This window comes from Schistocerca gregaria, chromosome 5, assembly GCF_023897955.1.
Source record: "Schistocerca gregaria isolate iqSchGreg1 chromosome 5, iqSchGreg1.2, whole genome shotgun sequence".
NCBI classification, from domain to species: domain Eukaryota; kingdom Metazoa; phylum Arthropoda; class Insecta; order Orthoptera; family Acrididae; genus Schistocerca; species Schistocerca gregaria.
The window spans coordinates 628349642-628369295 of NC_064924.1; the positions used below are offsets into that span (position 1 = coordinate 628349642).

Consider the following 19654-nt stretch of genomic DNA (forward strand, 5'->3'; position numbering starts at 1 on the left):
ACAAAAATGTAGGTGTCTTGAAAGAAGTGTGTAAGGCAGGGAAGAGTTGTGTAAACCAACACTATTCGTGACCGCCAATAAAATGTTGGTTCTACTATATTATTTGTTGTCAGTTCTTACTCACTGTGTTATGTGCATTATTTTATAATTATTGTGTGATTTTTCTTTCAAGAATATATGAGTGTGTAGCGTCCAAAGCGCCAGCGACTGCCACAATTTTCTTTTTATGTCCAAACTTTCTAATATATAAACTACTTTCGAGGTGCCAAAATGTACTAGAATAAATAAAATGACTATAAAACACCACACTATAAATATACTTGTGGTGTGATAGTCGCAATTCCTGAAATTCATCACCCGTGGCTTCTGGCCTGCCGAGGAGCACCGCAGTCCCAGGTCCATGGATAAATCACAAGAATCCACTGCATTACACCACACACAGACAGATCTTGCCTGCACGTAGATCAGTGGGAGTAGATCTGACAGACAGGGCTTGCACATTAGTGGGAAACAATGGGCTTCACATTGGCAGAAATGGCCTGTAGTTTTGGGCCATCATGGGAGTACACTCGTGCGGCCAGCTGTTAACATGCCTCAAGACACCATGTTGATGAAATGAGACCACAGTGATCAATTCATGCAAAAATAACATGCCCAAATTCTCTGACAATCAGTACTAATGAGGACAGGTAGCAACTCATCACAAAAATTGTCGTTGAGCTGCAGAAAGACATGTAGAAAAGAAAACCCCACTCTCTCAACTAAAATTTTCAGCCATAGCCTTTGTCAGAAAATGAGAGCACATACACAATCACACATTATCTTAGATGCAACTCGTGCACACTTGACCACTGTCTCCGGCCTCTGCGTCGACAGTCTCTGAGAATCAGATCCAAACAAATGACTCCTTACGCCCCCTGCCTCTCATCGGTAGCTGCCAGGCTAGCGGCAAGAAGTGGCGGTGGCACTGACTGCAAGCTGAGTTGAGTGGTAGGAACGGGTGGGAGTAGGGAAGCGCCGCCCAGCCAATGATTATGCATGACATCTTGTAAACAAACCATTTCATCTACTGAGACAAAAATGAAATTTTTCCAGGTTTTTTTCTTTTTCTTTTTTTTCAAATTTCCCTGATATTTCCCAGGTTTCCCTGACACGTCTGAAATTTCCTCATATTCCCCGACTTCCACAACTTGTGGCAACCATGCTGGGATTAAATGCCCAAAAATTTCAGTTCAGTGTGCAAGCCTAAGGCATCATTTCCAATGTAAGTTCACTATACAGCATCACATAGCAAGAATCAGATCCTTAATCTACATGGTAACAAAAGAAGAAGTAACAACAGAAGATCAGAATCAGTGGAAATAATCATAAAATAAGGAACTCATCCATGAATTATTGAGATGTTTAACTACTGAACAGAGGTACATGCAAAAGCAAATCTGCACTTCACTTACAGGTTGTGCTGGTATTGCTGGGGGTGCTGGAGAGTGGTGGGTCTCTTTTGGTCTATCCTGTGGATAACCTAGAACCACATTTGGCGGAGTGTTGACTGGAGTACGTCCTCCCAAAGAGCTGCTCCCTGTAAAGAGGAAAGTATTACTTATTTGACAGCACACATACTTCAATTCACTGTCACATCTATATTTTGTTATTTCGAATAATGCAGGAGTAAGAAATTATATACATATAAGAAGTCAAAAACAAAATATTAATTACAGTGCAAATGATGTCTCTCTGACAGAGAGGTCTTTACAAATGAAACACCTGCTCATATCAATGTTGTTAGAGGAGGAAATCTGCTTTGGACCCAAGTAACCAGCCCAGCATTTCCTTCATGTGATTTATCGACACCATGGTGTATCTAAATCAGGTGTCTGGATGGGGGTAGGAATCACACTCCAACTGCAGAGAAGTCCAGAGTCTTAACCACTGTGTCATCTCATTTGGACAACAGTAATCATATGCAGAATGAGATTTTCACTCTACAGCGGAGTGTGCGCTGATATGAAACTTCCTGGCAGATTAAAACTGTGTGTCGGACCGAGACTCGAACTCGGGACCTTTGCCTTTCGCGGGTAAGTGCTCTACCAACTGAGCTATCCAAGCACGACTCACGCCCCGTCCTCACAGATTTACTTTTGCCAGTACCTCGTCTCCTGCCTTCCAAACTTCACATATGCTCTCCTGTAAACCTTGCAGAACTAGCACTCCTGAAAAAAGGATATTGCGGAGACATGGCTTGGCCACAGCCTAAGGGATGTTTCCCTTTCTTTCAGGAGTGCTAGTTCTGCAAGATTCGCAGGAGAGCTTCTGTTAAGTTTGGAAGGTAGGAGATGAGGGACTGGCAGAAGTAAAGCTGTGAGGACGGGGCGTGAGTCGTGCTTCGGTAGCTCAGTTTGTAGAGCACTTTCCCGCGAAAGGCAAAGCTCCCAAGTTCGAGTCTCGGTCTGGCACACAGTTTTAATCTGCAAGGAAGTTTCAGTAACCATATGGCCTGAGAAGGCTCTGGAGAAGCAGCAGTTATAGAATATTGTCACTGTTCTAAAGACATAAATTAAGAGCATAATTGATTGCATGCCATGTGATTCATGTAACTGGAATTACTTACCCACCCTCCATCCCATTAATTAGAACTCAACAACCTACCAAGCTTTTTCAGTTAGGTTTGTATAGTTCAAATAAGGGCCTTATGAGCAAGTAGAGGAAACTCTTGAATAAATCCCATAGGAACATATTTTTTTTATGAAAATCTGAAACTTTATGTTTATGCAATGGCCAGCTCTAATAACAATAATGACAAGAGCTGTTATATGGCAATGTTTGCAACTACAGACAAAAATTATCAAAACTGTTTTTACAGACTTTTTAAATTCTACATTACCAAAACTGCAGCAGTCTGAAGCTTCTTATCTTTTAATCTTGCAGACTTAGACCGTGTCCTACATGGGCGACAGAAACGAGCGACAAAACACAACCGTAGATGTAGTTATGGAAGTGTCCTACATGAGCAACATCTGTGTCACTGCCTGTCTCCCGCTGCAGCTGGTAACGTTTGAATTAAAACTTGTTTGAATCTTGTCGCTGTAGCAGGCGCGACACAGAGCAACAGCCACGTGTCTTCTTGGCAAAGCAGTGGAGTGGACATGATGGTAGATATGAATTATTTAACATCGGATTTTAAGGAAAATATTTGCTGAAAAAATTTGATTCTTCCACAACCTATAGTTCGATATCTTTAAACGATAAAGGTCTGAATTTATTTTCATTATTCATCACAGATACTGTGCTGTGCCAAATTTTTAAGAACTTGCAAAGGTAAAATCACATTGTGTAGACTTTCCATATAGTTCATGTAAGGCCATACATTATTGCGTATGAAATGTAACAAATATATCTCAATTGTATTTAAAGTTGAGACCGGAATGATATCCCTTTTCATTGCTGAGATATCGGTTGTTATATCCACGGATGGGTCGCTCATGGCACATCCAAACCTTTCCTGTGCTTCGGGAATCAAGTGGTCGTAAAAATCATCGTATCTCATAAAAGGTTCATGATATTGAAACGATGAATTTTGGAAATGACAGCACGCAGAAAGGACTATTTTATCATATGATTAACACTCGATACGTTTTCGTAAACGCATGAGCAGAGCAAAAATAAAGACTCCCTATAACTTACACCATAAGGTTTTGTCCAAATTTTCATAGGCAAACAAAGGGAGAGAAACAGGTAAAGGGGGTATCAAAGTGACCAGTATGAAAATACTTAACTGCTTGAAAGTAATCAGGGTAATTAACTAAAACTTAATTAATAACTGAGGAAAAATTGAAATATTTCACGAAAAGCTGCTGCTAAATGAAGTGTCAAAAATTTCATCTGTTCAAGACATAGCTATATTGCACATAAAAAGATACATTGGTGCAGTATTTAAATGTCAAAAAGGTTTCCTTCGAATCAAGTACATTAGAAAGGCAAACGAAGAGTCAGTAAGATCATGCTTTCTGAATAAAACTTGAAATTAAAAAAATGAAAGAAATCAGTCTAATATTTTATGAAATGATTTGTGTAAAAGAAATAAGTAGATCAGAGAAACGTTTTACTTGCCTTTTAATGATTCTCGAAATCATGAACAGAAAATGAGGTGCACCAAACGTTTCCCTAATATTTTTTATTTCATACTTATAGACAAATCATTACACAAAACATTTGACTTTCTTTTCAAAACTTTTGTAAGCTTTGCTTTTACAGACTGTTTAGAGCAATTGAAATGCTTGGCCTTAACATTGACAGTTGTTGAATTACACTTGCAACATCAAATATCTGTAAAATTTCATGGTTCACTTTAATTTATTAGGAATTAAATGTGTCTGATATACTGGGACAGGTGTGAAAATCAAGTTCTTTGGCAAGACCTTAAAAATATACTTATGCAGTGTAAACAGTAAATATAAAACTTAGTACACAGAATTGTAACTGGGTTAGTAAAAATATGAGAACGACCAGGAATCGAATCCAGTATCTTTTCCAAACATGTGATCACGAACTTTATACGCTACCCCTACACCACAGCTAACCTCTGTTAAGTAGTATCAATCTGTATAGTTATGTATGTATTTAGCATAGTCAGTCATGTAGTTAGCATTCCTCAGCATTTATTGGCTGTTAGAAGTTCTTGATCATGTAAAAAAAAAAGCATTCGTATTAATTTATTGACGAGATAGTCGAATGCTCCTCTGCTCATTCATGTGTATTCAAAGAATTTGTCTGGTGGTCTTCGTAATTGATGATATTTATGAAATTCTCCATGGAGATTCCTCCCTTTGTAAATTTCATGCAGAGCATTCCTTTTCGCACTATTTTCTTACGTAAACCTAATTCTGTAGCTGGAGACAGCTACAGTGTTAGGGACGCCATTTTATAGAAACAGCTGGTTGGCTCTAAGCAGCCATCTTGTAGCATGACATGGTCGCACGCACGCAGGTCACCCAAGCTTTTTGCCCAATGCTGCTGATTGTCGCATATTCATAAGTTGCTCGCTTCTATCGCTCACGTAAGACACGGCCTTATTCCAGCCTTCAGTTAACAATTTGTTTGTTTAAGAAAATTTGGTTTAGCATAGACCAAATTGGCACCTTTGAGTTTTCTCAATTCTCCTACTTTTCACACTCACAATGTCCTTTAATTTTTTTCACAATATTATTCTTTATGCTATTTTACAGGTGTCAAGAGAATAGTGTGGAAATACCGAGCAAAGAGTGTAACTATATGACAAACATGCTGATGCTGTTCAAGGAAAGACGTTCCACATCACGTTGATAAGAAAATTGTTTCAGTCTGCTATGCAACATGCAACGAACTAATAAGATGACGTGGGAGGAGTGCAATAAATAATTAAATGTATCAAAATGGCACTCATGAGCATGTCTAACCGCAAGAAGTAGCAAAAACAAATAAGGGTAAGAGCAAAGTTTTGGGTAAAGGTTCTAAAAAACACTCTTTTTCAAACTGTTGAAGTGTGATGTTTGGAAATAAATGTTTTCTTTCATAAATTATTACTACTTTATGTAACTAGCGCACAAAAAGAAATACAGTAATGACCCCTTTTTACGCTTTTCAGCAGACTGACCCAAAAAATGCAAGAAGCGTAAAATGGAGTAAAGCACTGGAAAAACAACAAGCTAAAGCGAATAAATTACTCTTACTGACTTTCTCTTTACATTATTCAAAAAATATAATTAAAAACAATTAAATTCTGTCTATCCAAAAAGAGTCTGAAATAATGGATTGCTTTTGTTTCTTTCTAAAAGCAGTTAGCTCTACGTGTCTCTCCACAGTACGCAAAGATCAATCACAAAGGCAGTGCCATGTGCTGACACACACAAATGCGTGCATAAGGGTAGCTCTTCGTTCCAATAGTGTAAATAAAACATGGAAACAAAAGTCTTCTGCAAAATCACTTAAAAAGATATTCATGTTCTAATGTGAAACTTATTGATGATCATTATAAAATCACAGGAAATAAAACTTCTAACACAATATTGGTTCAAAATCGTAAGTTGGCAGTCTTCATAAACATACAACAATAGGCACAAAATCTACAGCTTGTTCTTGACAAGTGGGCCACTTGGCTCAGGGACGTCATGGGTGAAGAAGAGGGTGGAAAACGTCGTCATGTTATGGAGCATCTCGAGGAGGAATGTTCACAAGTTTATTTGAGTAAGGGTATCACAAATGGGTGAAACCCTTTTCAAACTGTCTCTACTGCGCACACACAGCTTTCCGAAAGTTCTGACCATCGGAACCCTTTGTGTTTACTCGAATGCATATTTCGAGTGTGTCTTTGTTTCACCAGTGATTAACACCTTTGTTCTCTTTGTGTTGCTTAAATGTTTCCAATTTAAATAATGAAACAGTGCACCCGTTGTGCGTTTTTTTTTTTTTCATGGTTAACACTAGGCATTTTGAAAATTTATTCTCATTGTGAAGCACAAGTATTTAGTGTACTGTTTGTATAAGTGTTGTGTCTCTCTTGCATGTACTGTGCCTCCCACATCACGCAGAAAAATAAAACCGCATGCGGGCGCGTGCTCAAACACACACACACACACACACACACACAGTGTGAAATTCTGCAAACAGTACAAATGATGGGTTGTGTGTGTGTGTGGTTTTATGCTTGATGAAAGCCATCCAATATCTTAAAACACAAAAACATGACTACAGTGCACGACAGGCAGCAGAACACATACAATACTAATGCAAACATTTGATCATGACAATGAGACAGTCTCAAAATGCATCGTGCTAAGCATGAAATAGAAAATGTAAGTGGTGTGGGGTGTCATTATTTAAAGACCAAATGACAGTTGTCGGCTATCCAAAAGCATCAGTTATGATGAACGAAATTGAATAACATGTTTCTGCTTGATGCTTGTGATCGGCACTTCTTGGAGAAGCTGCGATATAGAATGTTAACCGAAAAAGTTCTTAATAAGACGCCACTTTCCTCATTAACACCCTGTTTTATTTCACATACTCTGATTACATGCATGCAATGAAAAATTTGATACACTTGCCTCGTTGATTTTGGAACACAAATTTTGTTGCTGATTAATACATTGCAGATAATTAGTACTAATGTTAATACACTACAATGCAGTAATCCCCAAACTCCATAAATACTGAAAATTATCTGCTTTGAAGAAAAATTATCGTTCGTTTGGTTGGTAGAGAGTGGCTGCATTCTGTCCTCTGGTTTTGAATATGGTATGCAACTCAACTTAACAAATGTTTAATAGTATAGCATGCTTATTTCTACCTATCCCACATCCCCATTAATGTGACGCAAGTTAATGTGTGCATATCATTTACAGCAATGAGAATAGAATGTTGTTTTTGTTTTGCTTTGTTTCAGGGAGCCACAACTGAGTTCATACGTGCCGATGTAAGAACCATAAAACACGGAAATGAAAAGGGAGTGAAAAGCGACTATACACAAAGCTCAATCAACAAAAGGAAAGACAGCTAAAAAAAGCAGTGCCTCTCTCTTGGAGGAAGGGCCATAAAATGTGTCATAGACACAATCGAGACCCTGAACTAAAGATAAATTGACCTTTGCCATATTGTTACGATGGATAAAAAGTAAAATGCAGTCGACAGCCCATGTGTTTCGCTAAAACGGCTGATAATTCAAATGGAAAACATAAATTAGAATATAAGTAGCTTAAGAAAAAGGGCATTCCGTAAGGAAATGGCGACCTGTCAAAGGTTGATGACAATGGGCAGAAAGTGGTAGGGGTTCACCACTTAAATGTCAATGGCTAAAAAGATAATGCCCAATACGCAACCTAACTAAAATGATATCATGGTGAAACGGCTGAGAGGAGATTGGCCAAGCCACTGGAACAGAGTGTATGGCTTTGAAGGGAAGATCAGTGACAATGCTACAGTGACACCACCTGCTGACAGATGGCAACACAGCGATCGTCGGAAGGAATGGAAGAACTAGTGAGCTGAGGTACATGGACTGTAGCCTTGGCAGCAGCGTCAGTGGCCTCATTTCCCGTCAGACGGACGTAACAAAGAGCCCACATAAACATCACGATGGCTCCATCAAGAGTGAGACGTGGGAATTCTCCTTGACCCGTTGCACTAAGAGATGGACTGAGTACGGCACAAAGAAGCTCTGAAGGGGACTAAGAAATCGGAGCAAATGACACAATTGAAAAGTCTGTGATGCCAGATGTACTATGTGGCTTGATAGAGGGCAAAGAGCTCTGCTGTAAATAGTGAGCAGTGTTCCAGAAGCCAACACCGGAAATTGTCAGTACCAATGACAAAGGCACACCCGACACCACGGTCAGTCCGAGAGCCATCAATGTACAGACAGGTACTAACGCGAAGATCGAAAAACTTACAGCAATAGAGAGAGAGTCTGAAGTAATGTCCTCAGGAAGCGAATGAAGTCTAAGATAAACTTGGGCCATTGTATGAAGCCAATGGGAAAGTGGCAGTTAGCATGAAGTTAAGCTGCCAGAACAATAGCCGAAAGTAAACTCCAGGAAGTAACAGAAGAGGAATGCATAACAGCGGTAGTCTGGAAGCTTCTGCATACAGAGACACAACTGGGGTAGTGCAAAAGGCATCAGTGGCCAAACAGATGCCATGATGGTGGGTTGTATTAAGACGGCATTAGATAGATGGACATGCAGATGTATAAACGAAACACCCATAGCCTAGTTTCGAATGGACAAGAGATCGATACAAATGGAGAAGGATGATCCAATTTGTTCCCCAGGAAGTACCGCTGAGGACACGTAGGACACTGAGGGACTGAGTACTGTGGGTGGCCAGGTAAGACGTGGGAGGACCAAGGAGGTTTCCTGTGTAGCATGAGCCACAGGAATATTGTAGTTTCAATGAACGGAAGAGCAGCAAGCCCGCAATGTAAAGATGGTGTCAGAAACTGATTGTGCCACCAGAAACTCATAAAAACAGTTTTGTCAGTGATAAAGTGAAGAGCCAATATCAAAGTTCCAAGAGTAAAGACAAGCAAGGCAACGCTGAAGACAACGCTCAAGGACACAAGTCCCCGGAGAATTACAACAGACGGCAAAATTGTCAATGAAAAGAGAGCCAGAGATACCCAGTGGGAGACAGACCGTAACACGGTAATGATGATAGCAAAGAGGATGACACTCAGGACGGAATCCTGACGCACACAATTTTCTCTGGGTAAAGGTGTCCGACAGGGCAGAACCTGCATGTACCCTCACAACTTCGCTTTAAAAGTGAAATGGGAGAGGCGACTCAGATGCCACCCACATAGAGAGTACTGAGGATACCAGTCCTCCAACAGGTGTTGCAGGCTTTCTCCAACATGACCAGAGTCTGGTATTTCCGTAGAAACCATTCATGACATAGGTTGACAAAGTGGCAAAATGGTCAACTGCAGAGAGTATAGTATGTGACCCTCAGTTATTAGCTCTTGTGATTGGATCCTTGTATGCAAGAAAGAAAATTCATTCATTTTGAAAGTGAAGTTAATGGAGGATAGTATGATCTTTTTGGTTTTGATACTACAGGCTTTATACAGGGTGGTCCATTGATCATGACCTGGCAAAATATCTCATGAAATAAGCATCAAACAAAAAAACTACAAAGAATGAAGCTCATCTAGCTTGAAGGGGGAAACCAGATGGTGCTATGGTTGGTCCACTAGATGACGCCGCCATAGGTCAAACGGATATATACTGCACTTTTTAGAATAGGAACCCCCATTTTTATTACATATTCATGTAGTACGTACTGAAATATGAATGTTTCAGTTGGACCACTTTTTTCGCTTTGTGATAGATGGCGCTGTAATAGTCACAAACGCATAAGTACGTGGTATCACGTAACATTCCGCCAGTGCGGACAGTATTTGCTTTGTGGTATGTTAGCCGTGCTTAAATGGACCGTTTACCAACTGCGGAAAAGGTCGATACCATGTTGATGTATGGCTATTGTGATCAAAATGCCCAACGGGCGTGTGCTATGTATGCTCCTCGGTATGCTGGAGGACATCAACCAAGTGTCCCGACCGTTCGCCAGATAGTTACGTTATTTAACGAAACGGGTAGTGTTCAGCCGCATGTGAAATGTCAACCACGACCTGCAACAAATGATGATGCCCAAGTAGGTGTTTTAGCTGCTGTCACGCCTAATTCGCACACCAGTAGCAGACAAACTGCGCGAGAATCGGGAAACTAAAAAATGTCGGTGTTTAGAATGCTACATCAACATTGACAGCACCTGTACCATATTTCTATACACCAGGAATTGCATGGCAACGACTTTGAATGTCGTGTACAGTTCCGCCACTGGGCACAAGAGAAATTACGGGACGATGACAGATTTTTTGCACGCATTCTATTTAGTGACAAAGTGTCATTCATCAACAGCGGTAACCTAAACCGGCATAATATGCACTATTGGGCAACAGAAAATCCACGATGGCTGCTACAAGTGGAACAACAGCAACCTTGGCGGGTTAATGTATGGTGCGGCATTATGGGAGGAAGGATAATTGGCCCCCATTTTATCAATGGCAATCTAAATTGTGCAATGTATGCTGATTTACTACGTTATGTACAACCGATGTTACTACAAGATGTTTCACTGCATGACAGAATGGCAATGAACTACCAACACAGTGGATGTCCGGCACATAGCTCGTGTGCGATTGAAGCGGTACTGAATAGCATATTTCAAGATAGGTGGATTAGTCGTCAAAGCACCATACCCCACGGGCCACATGTTCACTGGATCTGAAGTGCCCGGATTTCTTTCTGTGGGGAAAGTTGAAGGATATTTGCTATCGTGATCCATCGACAATGCCTTACAATATGCGTCAGGGCATTGTCAATGCACGTGCGAACATTACGGAAGGCAAACTACTCATTGTTGAGAGGAATGTCACTACTCGTATTGGCAAATGAATTCAGGTTGACGGAAATCATTTTGAGCATTTATTGCATTAATGTGGTATTTTCAGGTAATCATGCTGTAACAGCATGCTTTCTCAGAAATGATAAGTTCACAAAGGTAAATGTATCACATTGGAACAACTGAAATAAAATGTTCAAACATACCTACGTTCTGTACTTCAATTTAAAAAACCTTCCTGTTACCCACGGTTCGTCTAAAATTGTGAGCCATATGTTTGTGACTATTACAGCGCCATCCATCACAAAGCGAAAAAAAGTGGTCCAACTAAAACATCCATATTTCCTTACATACTACACGAATATGTAATAAAAAATGGGGGTTCCTATTTAAAAAAACATGGTTGATATCGGTTTGACCTATGGCAGCACCATCTAGCAGGCCAGCCATAGCGCCACCTGGTTTCCCGCTTCTAACTAGACAAGTTTCGTTCTTTGTAGTTTTTTTTTTTTGCTTGACGCTTATTTCGTGAGATACTTGGCCCGGTCACGATCAATGGACCACCCTGTATATGCAGCACATTTCTGCAGAAGAATCCCTCAACAGAATATAATTACACTAGGATGTAATAAAATTTCACAAGATTGAGCTGCACTGTTGACTTACATAACTAGCAAGAAGCTAGTGCTTATTTTCTTCAACAAAAATGCTACAAAACTGAACACAAAAACCTATGCATATATGCGCATTGACCTAATTAGAGCACAGTCATTAAACACTGCGGAGTCAGTCAGAACAATTTCCGCTGATCAGTTGAAACTAGTTGCAACAGTCCATTGGTTACCACTCTAACAGCGTTCACAGAGTCACAAACCGTGGGAACAGGGAGAATGCCTGTGTCAAACACACCTGCAGGGTTCCAACAGTTGTAACCATATCTTGAACGAACCTGACAACAGACCATACCAAATTAAGACTGTGTGCCTAGAACAGATTAGCATGTTTCATGCGGAAGTGACAACTGGTAACGAAAACCTATTACTGAGATGGCCACATTCAAAAGCTGTTTTTATCTGTATAAATGAGTGTGAAAATTAAACTAAATATATTATAATACAACACAAGGAGCAGAAGGAAGACTGCTGCAAGAGTCATTATCGTCCGATCATGATTACCATTACGGCAATGACTCTGCATACTTTACCACCCTTCCAAACACAGTGAACCTTTAACACAAGCAGCCATGACCCAACACACCGACAATGAAAATCTTGCTTACTGTGCTAACACTATGTTACACGATCAATAACTCTGCCTACAGTCTTCATTTTCTGCTTGGTTCCTAGGTTGACTTTGAGCGCGAATATGATGCAGTTTTTGCAGAAATCTGAATAAAAATCAATGTTAAAGGTTAAAGGTCATGATAATGTCAAAGAAAACTAAAATGCAGGAAAAGTTATAACATGTAATCATTAATTATCGGAAAGCATTGTACTGACAGAATAAGACTCCTCTTGGGTCTGACAAAAACTACTGTAAAATGTGGGAAAACATAAAATGTGGGGACATAAAAGCGGGGCTTTACTGTAACATTATAAAGTATACACAGCATAAATTAAAAAACAGCTTTAAATAATTTCAGACTGATTGAAAATTAAAAACTGAATGAGGCCAGAATACGAAAATTTTCCTCTACATATTTCCTAAGTAAGCTATTGGTGGAGTAACATAACTATCAATTTATCTGTGGAAAAGTTTAAGGGTGTTCTGGGTAGATTTTTTATAGATAAACTGTCAGTATTTTCACAAACAAAAATGGCTAAATGTTAAAAACATTAAGTATGTAATGTTAAAGAGTCTTTCACAAGTTCTGTGGCTGTGTTACTTTTAACTGCACCAAAGAAAAATTCAGTAACAAAAATCTTTCTTCACTACAAATGGGTCACACTCATTCTGTGGTCAGAATGACCCACCCGTCCTTTTAACCTTGTTTTCATGTTGGACCCTGTAATTATTGAAGAGGCAGCTCCAAGTAAATGATCATTCTTAACACTACACGGAACGATGTATGAGGACGAGTTTTTCAAAACTCGCTTTCTGAAAAAATGGGCAAAATGTACTGTTTTTTTGGCCACCTTTATTATTCAGGAAACAGTTATTTCATAACTCAATTACTTCCATGATTAGAAGCTGCCAAATGTCCTCAGTTATTCCAAAACTCACTTTCTGCAGCTACTTTTTGTAGGGTTAACAGTGTTCTGATTTTAATAAAACCATTTTCCATTTCATATTGGTAGCATTTGCATGGCCTCATGGCATTTACTTTCTGAGCACCTGCGTTATTGTCAGGTCACTGTCAGTTGCAAAACTTCCTATCTGATATAACAAAGGAGTTATGTGTGTTCGTAGACTGTTTAAAATTTTATTTTTAAATAAAATGACAAGACAACTCTGAAACTGTAATGCAAGTTGAAAGGAAGAATAAGACAAGAAGAGTGTAATACGTGACAACCTGTGAAAGATACGGTGAAGAAAGTGCAGTGCCATTGGATGTCAAAAGTGGTCACATATCAAGTCACTGTATGTCCATAAGAGGGCCCAGGGGTTGTTAGGTTGTCTGCTTAGCATCCAATAAAATGGTTGGTAAGCACTTAACAACACTTCTGATTAACAATACATTCAGCATTTGAAACAAACTAGCACTGCACACTCAGTAATTAAAATGACCTGAACTTTATTTGATTACTTGCCAGATTTTCGGGAGCTCCTTTGTATGAATGGATTGCAAATTCAAGGTGCAAATTCCTGTTAAATATACTTAATGTGGGGGATCAAGTAGTAGTAGATATACTCAAGAAAGGACATAAATCCTTCAGAGCCATGGGCACAGCCCAAAAAAATGAAGACCAAGTTGTGTGGGTAAAGAAGAGTCAAGATATGGCAAAGTTGATGAAGTTCATTGTAACTCAAGGGTATAGGAAGTTCTATGAAAATATTCTCATGAGGAATAGTGCTATTGATAGTGCCAATGTAAGTGACGTGATAAAAAAGGTAGATGGAGAAACAGAGCAAGCCATTGAACTCTAAAAATGTTGATTGGATTGATTTAAAATATTTTAATGGTTAGCTTAATGTTATTACTGCATTTTGCATCAGCAATATTTTTAAAAAGTTACATGTACTATACTTGTTTATTATGTTTCCTTGGCAAATGAATGATAAGAAAGAAGTTTTAAATTAATATGTTCTGCAGAACGCAAGTTTTGAAATCATGTGATACTTTCATTGTCTTTTTTAAATATATGTATGCAGATTGTTCTTTTGATTTGTGTGTGTATCAATTGCTGTTTAGTAATAAATAAATTATGTATAATAAGTTTGCAAAACTTTCATCCATCCATACACAAATCCCTAAACAGTCTTTTGTGTTTCCTGAATTTTGCAGAAAGTGAGTTTTGAAAAAAACAGTCCTTATCCATATAAGGATATGTCATCATGCAAATAATCTCAGCCACTATCAAAACCTGCGTATACTGTCTGGAATGTCATATGATAACCATTCCTAAACCATTAAATTTAACGTTGATTGCAGTCAATACAAAGTATGTAAATTATTCTAAGTTCAAACGACTTCAAAACTGCAAATTTTTTGTGAATTCCATTGAATCTCTCCTTAAAAACAGATAGCCAGTAAAAAAAAGTAATTTTTTTAAAGCGTAGTTGCACAAGTAGGAGTAAAATAAAGTCTTCATTGACGTTACCACTTGTCTCTCTCTCTCTCTCTCTCTCTCTCTCTCTCTCTCACACACACACACACACACACACACACACACACACACACACACATCAAAAAAAGTTTTGCATCACCCAAGTTTCCAGAACTTCTGAAGACAGATGTTGTTCGGACATGAAGGACATACACAGAAACAGGAACTGTCGATGACATGCCTTGCTTAGACTGTCCAAGGGCTACTACTGCAAGTGGATGACCGCTACATACGGATTATGGCTTGGAGGAACCCCGACAGCTATGCCACCATGTTGAATAATGCTTTCCGTACAGCCACAGGTTGTCGTGTTATGACTCGAACTGTGCGCAATGGGCTGCATGATGCGCAGCTTCACTTCTGATGTCCATGGCGAGGTCCATATTTGCAACCACGACACCATGCAGTGTGGTACACATGGGCCCAACAACATGCCAAATGGATTGCTCAGGATTGGCATCATGTTCTCTTCGCCGAGGAGTGTAGCATGTGCCTTCAACCAGACAATTGTCGGTGACGTGTTTGGAGGCAACCCGGTCAGGCTGAATGCCTTAGACACACTGTTCAGTGAGTGCAACAAGGCGGAGGTTCCCTGATGTTTTGGGGTGGCATTATGTGGGGCCGACGTATGGCGCTGGTAGTAATGGAAGGCTTCGTAATGGTTGTACAATATGTGAATGCCACCCTCCGACTGACAGTGCAACCATATCAGCAGTATACTGGCGAGACATTCGTCTTCATGGATGACAATTCGTGTCCCCATCATGCACATCTTGTGAATGAGTTCTTTCAGGATAACGACATCACTTGACTAGAGTGTCCAGCATGTTCTCCAGACTTGAGCCATATCAAACATGCCTGGGATAAATTGAAAAGGGCTGTTTATGGACAACTTTACCACTCTGAGGGATGTACGCTGAATCACCGTTGAGGAGTGGGACAATCTGGGCCAACAGTGCTTTGATGAACTTGTGGATAGTATGCCATGACGAATAGAGGTATACATCAATGCAAGAGGATGTGCTACTGGGTATTAGAGGTACAGGTGTGTACAGAAATCTGGCCCACCACCTATGAAGGTCTTGCTGTATGGTGGTACAAAATGGAGTGTGTGGTTTTCATGAGCAATAAAAATGGTGGAAATGATGTTTATGTTGATATCCACTCCTATTTTCTGTACAGGTTCTTGAACTCTCAGAACTGAGGTGATGCAAAACTTTTTTTTATGTGTACATACATCCCGTAAAATGACTCATTCCACTATCATTTCAATAAAAGAATCATTCAAATGATCTGTGGAACATCTAGCTAATTAACTAGCTTATGACTATATTTTAGACCAGATGCAAACTTTTGATGATGAATGACAGCATCTATATAACAATCACCCAAACTTAGCCACATCCTTAGATGAACTGGATATATTGTACTCTGTGGGTTGCACAATCAAATGTAATTGTTTTACCACTGGTTGCATTCAGTACCAGCTTATAGCTACACAATATGAAACTATTTCAATATTTTGAAGCTATTCGGCACTGTCTTGGTAAAATATTCTGGCTGCCTTAAAAGTCTACATTTTCTAATTATATACCTGATACTTTTTTTTTTTTGTCATGAGTCTTCCCTTCCAAAAAATCTATGTACTGAGAAAAAAAGTAGCATTCTACATTATTTTACACCAAGTATCTTCTCACATAACAACATTAAAGTTTGAACAAGGCTCAATTTTTGTCCGACAGTTGCAATTAAACCAAAGCAAGGTACATGCCTCTGGGTAATGGTTGCTGGTTCATCATCATATTTGGTGGTAAGCTCGTTGCTGAAGTGCGGCCAGCTTGCGGTGCCATCATCAGAGGTGGAGGATGATGTATGCTTTGAGGACGAGCGGGTGGTGGTTGCTGTGACAAATGCAGCATATCATGAAAAATGCCTCTAGCAATGCTTCCATTAATGACAACTTTACATACAAATTCCCTCTAAAACTTGCAAAATATGGAACAGTCTAAATAGAGTACCACATCTTGCAACTGTAAATCATTTCAAGCACCACAACTGCACATTTTTATTCTGCTGAATAGCTTTGGTCCAACGAAGTACTAATATCTGAGCTCACCAATAGCTTCACCAGTTATATTTGTAATAAAGTAAGATTTGGGTCAGTATTTAAAAAAAAAAACTTTAAAAAAATTTAAAAAATACATAATTTGACCTGTCACAGTGACACTTTCTACTAATGGGGCAATAGTGCTATTACTATTCAAATGTCAGCAACAATCACTTTCAAGAAATCTGATAATGAGGTACTGCCAAGTGATGAGAGTAATATGTAGACTGGTAAAAGCAGTGAACTACTGCGTAATATCCATAGTGAATTAATGCATAATATCTGTATACTAACCCCTCGCAGCAAGGGTGGTACATTAGTCTGCTTGCTGTGGTTGGCACGTACGAGAGGTGGTGGGGGCTGCTGCTGTGGTGGTGGTGGCAACTTGCCAGTAACTGGAGGCTTTGCTGGCACACCAACCCCCGGCACAACACTCGGACCCACACCTGCTTGTGGCTGCTGTGTGGGTGGGACTACAGCAATGTTCTCCTTCATCTGCTGGGACTGACGTAGTTTCTTCAGCAGCACAAGTTTCATTTCCTCATTGCGTAGCTCCTCGCGCAGCTTCCGGAGGGTGCGTTCACGTTCTTCCAGTTCTTGTGGGGTCAACTCCTGTTGTAGAAGAAGATTATACTATGGAGCAGATTTAACACAAGGAATAGGGAATAAAGGATTCAAGCATGATTAAAAATAGTTAATGTCCATATACCTGCCTTGGTGGCAGGACTTTTATACAATTTGGCCCATGAAGACAACTTATAGCATCATTACTTTTCACTCTATCATCTACTATGTAAACTTGAAAGAACAATTAGCCAAAAGAGCAATTGCAATCAAATTTATAGACAGCCATAACTACAAATTATCACATTCAAAAGTTATGTAAAGACTGTGGACGTGTCTCCCGTCTACAACTAGAATGGGTCTCTTCAAGAATATCATCTGTGGATTACCTACCACTTCTCCTTTGCAAAACACTAAATGGTTTTTTGTACAAATAAGGGCTTTGCTTCAAAGAGACTATTAAGTGCTGATGAGAAGCAGCCTATAAACATCACCTGTTCTTTAACTACTATTTTGAGATGATGTTCCAGACCTGAGAGTTCCAACTTAACACTCTATTCTGTGGAATTGTTTACCATTCTTTACTTAATCTGTCAATCTAGGTTCACCATCTCTTTCTGTTATCTACCTTCAGTTTTCTTCAGCTCTAAGCATTTGCAGGTCTTTTATTCCCTCCCCATTTCCACATGTCCTCGTCTATCTGATACCATGTTCTCAGTAGCTTTTAGTCATCATATGTCATACTTGCCAACAAAATCCTAGCAACCAGCATTTATCCAATCCAATAATAATGAATCCATTGCAAGAATAGAATTCACTGCATTGTGCAGAACTATCCACTCCCTAATTCACTATTTCCAACCAAACCCAAAAGTGTGTTCAGTGCATCGATATAAAAAGTAAAGAGCCGTTTAAGTTTGTGCTGTCTTGTGATACAAGTCTGACATTTACTCCAATAATAACTGAAATCTGATGGTGGAAACAAACCAAAATTGAGAATATGAAACCACTCAGACGAATGATAATACCAATGAGCCATTTACAACAGCAAAAAAATCCAAGAAGTTTTTGATCTCTCACACTTCCTAGCTCTACTATATATACATATATAGAAGGAGGGGGGGAGAGAGAGAGAGAGAGAGAGAGAGAGAGAGAGAGAGAGAGAGAGAGAGAGAGAGAGAGTTGCTTTCTGATAGTGTAGGTATCCGTCTGTGACCACAATTCATCTGCTGGTGAAAGAGTGCCTGTATTCCTTTTCCTCCACACACTGATGTAACAGATTCATTGGTGAATGTATCTGCATCCTACCCCTATCCCTGCTGTCACCTACAGAGTATTTGGACAATAGTAATGTATGGTCTCTCTCTCTCTCTCTCTCTCTCTCTCTCTCTCTCTCTCTCTCTCTCTCTCTCTTAAAAAAAGGAAAATGCAAATAGCAAGATCACTAAACAACAAGCTGTAGTCCAGCTGTATAAACATAGGTAATTCTGATGACACTACCCTCGTGAAAGGAGCAGTGATGGTTTTCACTTTAAGATTTATGGAAACCACAACAAACACAAAGCAAAACTGTAAGAGAGGACAGAAAATTGCCTCGCAAAGAAATAGAAGTTCAATGGTTTCCAACAGCAAAACATCTCTAGGATATCACAATGGAAACTGATGAGCATAACTTAAAAGCAGTTTTAAAGGATACTACCATAGTTTATACTCATAAATAAAATTTACATAAAAAGAGACAGAAGCAGTCTGACTGAATATATTATAGACTCATCACCATAAATAGTAGGAACGATGCCTACAACATGTTATCTTAGTTCACATTTTTTTCATATTTCAAACAATTAGTCAACACTTAAAATTCAAACATTTTATAAGTAAAATTATCTTACAAATCTAAGTTGAATGTAGAAGCTACACTGAAAACAAAGGAAAATGCAGTTTCTTCGAGTTAGGCAACCTTTATTGGTATAAGTGGTGGCATCTCCCCTTCATCCGAGTCACTTTCATAGCCATTTGTGTAGCCGTTTATCCGAGGCTCCTCATCAGAAAGCACTATTATATCTGGGCTTTCAGCATAGTTCCGCTCAGTTCTCGGACGCAAGTTCCTCCGAGGGTATTTGTCATCAAATTCTTTTATACTACGTGGGATTAAACCACGAACTTCACTAATGCCGATTTCTTCCACACGGTGGACTCTTGAAAGGTCTTGGGGCACATCACTCCTAGCTGGAGGAGGTCCCATGTCTCTGTCTCGTCTGGAAGAGAACAATAAGATGTATAG

At 39.4% G+C, this 19654-nt stretch overlaps 1 protein-coding gene across 6 annotated transcripts in view; it reads right to left on the reverse strand.

Annotated features, from left to right (window-relative positions):
* Positions 1 to 19654, reverse strand: part of LOC126272259 (transcriptional repressor p66-alpha-like) — an 87860-nt gene that overhangs the window by 51603 nt on the left and 16603 nt on the right. For all 6 annotated transcript variants that reach the window (XM_049974989.1, XM_049974985.1, XM_049974990.1 and 3 more), the window contains exons 3-6: positions 19331 to 19628; positions 17101 to 17418; positions 16471 to 16600; positions 1455 to 1579 (exon numbers count right to left, since the gene is read on the reverse strand). In XM_049974989.1, the coding sequence (XP_049830946.1) occupies positions 1455 to 1579; positions 16471 to 16600; positions 17101 to 17418; positions 19331 to 19628 (871 nt within the window). The remainder of the gene's footprint in view (positions 1 to 1454; positions 1580 to 16470; positions 16601 to 17100; positions 17419 to 19330; positions 19629 to 19654) is intronic.